Raw genomic sequence first — 5,149 nt, 5'->3', positions numbered from 1 at the left:
TTATTCCTTACCTTGATCCTGCTGACAGCTTCCTGAGCCTGCATCATTCTCACATTCTTGGAAGGAGTTTTATCAGAAAGGAGCTGAGTTGAGCCAAGGTAATTGGCAGCAAAAATGATTCCATCAATTAAGTCTTCAGGATCACAAGGTCCAGGAACTGTAACACAGGAAGGCAATCACTGAAAAAAATCATGCTAAACCACAGCAAAACAGAAGCACTCTGACAACTTGAGCCTGCACCTGATGGCTGCAAATCCCCTCTGAAATATACATTTAGCATAATGATACAGCAACCAGTTCTTTCAAAGGTACAAAACACCAAGCAAATGCTCTCAATACCTCTCCAGCAAAAGCCATAGTTGTTAAACCAGCCTGTCCCTCACAATAGCTTGAGCAGGGATCACCCTGGAGCAAAATAATCTCTCTGGGCTTTCACTGTTATAAAGAGACAAACAGTTACTCAGTTTGTCCCTTATCCACCAAAACCAGCCTTGCAATTCTAAGACCAACAGTTACAGAGAGAAAGGGTGCAATTCAATGACAGCTATCAGCCACTTGCTCACTTGTACGTTAGCCACAGTCAGTAAAACAGGCTGAGGAACCTCCCTGGGAATGCTTTACAGGTACAACATGTCTCCCCTTACCAAGAAGACTGATTGCTCAATTAAGCAAAGTATTTTTATGCCACAGACCTTTAAAAATCATCCTTAGTCTCAACAAGGATATTGAGGTCAAGTACAGAATTAAATAAAAACGTTGTTAAATACACAGTCCCACAGATTCTTAACGACCTGACTCTGATTAAGTTCTGTGGAAAGTCAGAGGGTGTTGAACTGTTCAGTGCCTAATAATGCAAATCCTTACAATGCAGCATTTATGAGCTGTACGTTTTTTGGTGTTTGGTGATTATAAATAAAAAATGTTTACATAAAAATGTATTTAAACACCTTGCTACATGTTAAAATAGTCATGATCCAAAAGGGAGGCTGGTTAACCTACGAAGCTTCTCATTTTCTTACAAGCAGAAAAAAACAATTGATGTTCAAGACAAGTGAAAATGCAACTCATCTTAAAGAACACTAGTGGTAAAAGTATCCACATTTTATCACCAAAAAAAATGAACTGTTTTTAGGTTTGCCTTTTTTTCCTCTAAAAACAAAGCAAAAACCCTACAATGGAGTTTTTATTAGTTCAAGGGGTATCTTGAGATTTAAGATGATGGGGTTTAAAGTTTAACATTACTCAGAATGCCAATTTTGTTCTGATTATGAAAGAAGAGATTAACAACCACTCAGAATGAGCATGAGTAACTTTGTCCCTAAAGAAATGCAAGACATTATTAAGATTAAAATAACAAAAGAAAGAGCTGGAGATAACTATCACACTGAAAGCATACACAGAGAGAGAAGCAGATGTACAAATCTTATAAGCAAGCTTGTCTCCATTATGATTTCTTTAAATATGAAAATTTATGACTGGTAATTTTAAGATGCTCATCTCCAGTACGCAGAATTGGTTCAGATACTACGTATCTGGAAAACTACCAAAATTAACAATTCTCTTTCAAGTACATGACTCAAAGAAATGGAATTTTTTCCTTAGGGAAGTTAATGTATTTGGAAGTACTATGTTTTGCACGTTCGTCTAGTCCTGAAACCATACAGCATTTTAAGTGTTGCCGTTTGTTACTCCACATGTCAAGGTCTTTTCACCACTTCACTATAAAGGGTACAAAACCCATTTCTGGCATTTCACCAAATATATGGAACAATCGCTGTCAGGGGAAAAAAATCCAAATGAAACTTTGAATTTTCTGTCATGCTCTCATAACAAAATAACTGGGTTTTACAAAACCCTTTATAGTACAATTTCTGACCAAAACACAAAAAACATAAGTATAGAATGACAAAGGTGCAAATAAGACTCCTGGAAGCAAAAAAGGTATGTGCTCTATTTTCATCAGAGATGAACACACAGACAGCACTGCTTTTTATAAGACCCCTTCCACTCAACACCTCTGATAATGAAATTATTATCTGAATGGAAGTGTAGCATAGGTGCTAGCAAGTTTTTCGTGGACTGTTAGTGCATAAATATGGAAAATTATTTTTTTTAAAGCATTTTGCACTGGACCAAGATCTAAGTAAATTTTAGCTTATAAATTTTTTTTTAAGGAGGGGAGGACTATTTAAGATAGCCCTTGATAGACAGGGCTAGCACTAGGAGGTGAATTTCAGCTCTAAGAGAGATCCTTCATTGCTGCAAAATTCCAAAGCTCAACTAGTTTCAAAACAACATATGAAATTTACATTAGTTGACATTCTAGCCACAGACTCCAAAATAAGCAGCTCATACACTGAAGACTAAACCAACGATCATTTTGTAGTCTAAAGTGAATGATCACATAATCGTTGAAACACAGCACACTGTAAAGTAATCCAAGGAGTTCCAAGACAGTCCAAACTATTTATCACATCAACTCTCTCTCTGGCATTTCAGGAAGCATAAGGGACAATCGTTGTCAGGGGAAAAAAATGCAAACGAAACTCTGAATTTTCTGCTTCTGTCATGCTCTCATAACAAAATAACTGAGTTTTGCAGCATGCAGTCTTCCTGCATACACAGGATGTAGAATCATACAAAAGGTAACAGCAGTTCATGTAGCAGGTGATTTGCTTTTTCACATTGTTCAGAATAAACTCAGCACTAGTACAAGCGCAACCTTAACTCTAAGACAGGGAGCGCTATTTAATCAGAGGACAAGTAGCTGTAAAGCAGTGCGGATTTCCTCTAGCAGATCTCCAAATTAATCCAATGAATTAAATTCTGCTAATTAATCCAACTGAGATTGGATTGAGCCTGACAATTGAAATCAGTGCTGGAGAGAGCACAACAGTCTTCTTGCCTACCCTGTTTCCTTGTCCACACACATTCACATGTGTTGTCATCCTGGTTTTGCCAGGATAGAATTAATTTTCTTCTTAGTAGTTAGAATAGCTGTGTTTTAGTTTCAGTGTAGGATTTGTTATGGGAAGAACGCTGATAAAAGTGCTGATGTTATCAGTTGCTGCTGGAGCTCCAGGCCACCGTGTTTGGCTGGTTCACAGCTGCGTTAGGACTGGGAGGGAGAAGCGCAGTGAATAGCAAACCCCCAACTGGCATTTGGATGTGCCAATGAGATATTCCATATCACATCCCATCATGTCAGTGTATTAACCAGGGATGACCAGAAGACAGGGGGATTCTCTTGGGGATCGCTTGGGCTCGCTCTTCTGAGGTTTTGGTTTCTGGACTATCTCTGGGGTTTGGGTTTCAGGGCGGTCCCAGCTCCGGGATCACTGGCTGGGACAGGCTGGGCACTAGCCAGCAGGCAGTGAGCAATTGCACTGTGCATCACTCATTTGTATATTTTGTTATCATTGTTGTTATCATTATAATTTTACTTTAATTAGTAAATAGTTCTTATCTCAATGTGTGAGCTTCCTTGCCCTTTTCCTTCCAATTCTCTCCCCTACTCCCTGGGCAAGGGCAGGGGAGGGTGAGAGAGCAGGCTGTGTTTGGCTGCAAGGTGCAAGCCAAAAGGGTGAATCCATCCAAACCACCACAGTTGTGTAAATACCATAAAAAAAAAATTAGTAGTGTTCTAAGCAATACTGATAAAAAACCAGCAGAACTGAGACAGAAACTACGAATGAAATACTAAAAAAGTAAAACCTCCATGTTTCTGAACTTCTGAAAGACCATAGTAGGATTTAGCTCAGGTTCCAGATTGGACACAGTTTAATCTAAATCAGTATACCAACCCTAGCAGATTTTCTATTCAGCAAATAAAATCTTATGCATTAAAAATATTGCAGTTTTTTTGAAATGAAAAAACATTTAGAAATTGTAAAACTATCTTACCTTCAACATAGGTTGGAAATGAAGCCAAGCTTTTTCTGGACTGTAATTAAGACAAAAAGGATTTCAAACAGAACAGAGCATGCACAAATATGCATTAAAATTTCTCCATGCCAAAAAAATTAAAAAGTAAATTAGTCATAGTTATTAGCAAAGGAAGATCACCACTTAAGATTTATTATTATATTTAGTATTTTCAAACTCTAAGCACCTACTAGAGTTAAGTTCAATGTATTCTGTTTATGTCTTTATCTATCAGGTAACACGCTAGGCCCAGTTTTCAGTTACTTGTTGGTGTTCAATAGCATATTAACTGCCTACCAACGTGTTCTGCTTTTACTAATCAAGAGGTTTGCAACTTCTTGCATACAGAGATACACCATATCAAAGACACTGGATCTTCCAACTACAAATAAATACATGCAGGAACATATAAAATCATGCTATACTGTTATTTTTCATGACTGAAACCATCAGCTCAGCGAGCTATTCATTAGATCTGTTCTTAGGTGTATCACTCACATCAATACAGCTAACAAAAACCTTTCTAAATTTTAACAGATTAGGTAGCAACCTATATTCTGTGGGGTAACTGAATTCACTAACACTTCACCACCAACTATGTTTACCCTGTATCAAGCACAAAACCACATCTGGTAGCTTCAATTTTGTAAATGGTGAACAAATAAAAAGACATCCTGACTTGCATATGTAAATACATACTCTAAAGTAAGACCATCCAACTTTAATTTTATATGAAAGACTCTGAGGATAACATTTCAAACACCTGAAAGCTACAACTTTCACTTAGTAAGACATCATTTTGTTATAACCAATAATGTAAACCACATAGGAAAATTTATCAAAGAAAATTCTGTATGGCAATATATAGATGGTAGTAGGTATACCGAAATATCCGCTGCTCTTATATATGTTGCAAATAAGAATTTTGGATAGTCTAAGAAGTACAAAGCTTCAATGAGTCTACACCTGCTTGCATTAGCAGTAACTTCTCCAATGACTGCTTAATACAACTTTATTAAAAGAAAACCTATATATGATCAGAATAATGCATAATATCTTGAAACAATTTCCAGTATATTTCGAGACAACAGACATTGAAATATATGCAAGAACATACATGAAATATATTCAGCAACACATATAGGGTCTTGGAAACTGAGGACCAAGCAAGTGAGGACGGAAAAGAAGGTCCATCCGGGAAGACATCCAGGGTGAGTCAGTCACC

General features: G+C 37.2%; 1 protein-coding gene across 1 annotated transcript in view; it reads right to left on the bottom strand.

Moving 5' to 3' along the window:
* The window catches only part of LOC104520753 (amyloid-beta A4 precursor protein-binding family A member 1), a gene marked incomplete at its 5' end in the record, with an annotated part of 22,498 nt that extends 18,555 nt beyond the window's left edge, over positions 1 to 3,943 (bottom strand). The window contains 2 exons of the mRNA XM_010162539.1: positions 12 to 157; positions 3,904 to 3,943. Of these exons, the coding sequence (XP_010160841.1) occupies positions 12 to 157; positions 3,904 to 3,943 (186 nt within the window). The remainder of the gene's footprint in view (positions 1 to 11; positions 158 to 3,903) is intronic.
* Between the last annotated feature and the right edge of the window lie 1,206 nt (positions 3,944 to 5,149).

Source organism: Antrostomus carolinensis, unplaced genomic scaffold (genome assembly GCF_000700745.2).
Source record: "Antrostomus carolinensis isolate BGI_N321 unplaced genomic scaffold, ASM70074v2 scaffold3442, whole genome shotgun sequence".
Taxonomy (NCBI): domain Eukaryota; kingdom Metazoa; phylum Chordata; class Aves; order Caprimulgiformes; family Caprimulgidae; genus Antrostomus; species Antrostomus carolinensis.
This window is presented reverse-complemented; position numbering and strand designations above follow the sequence as displayed.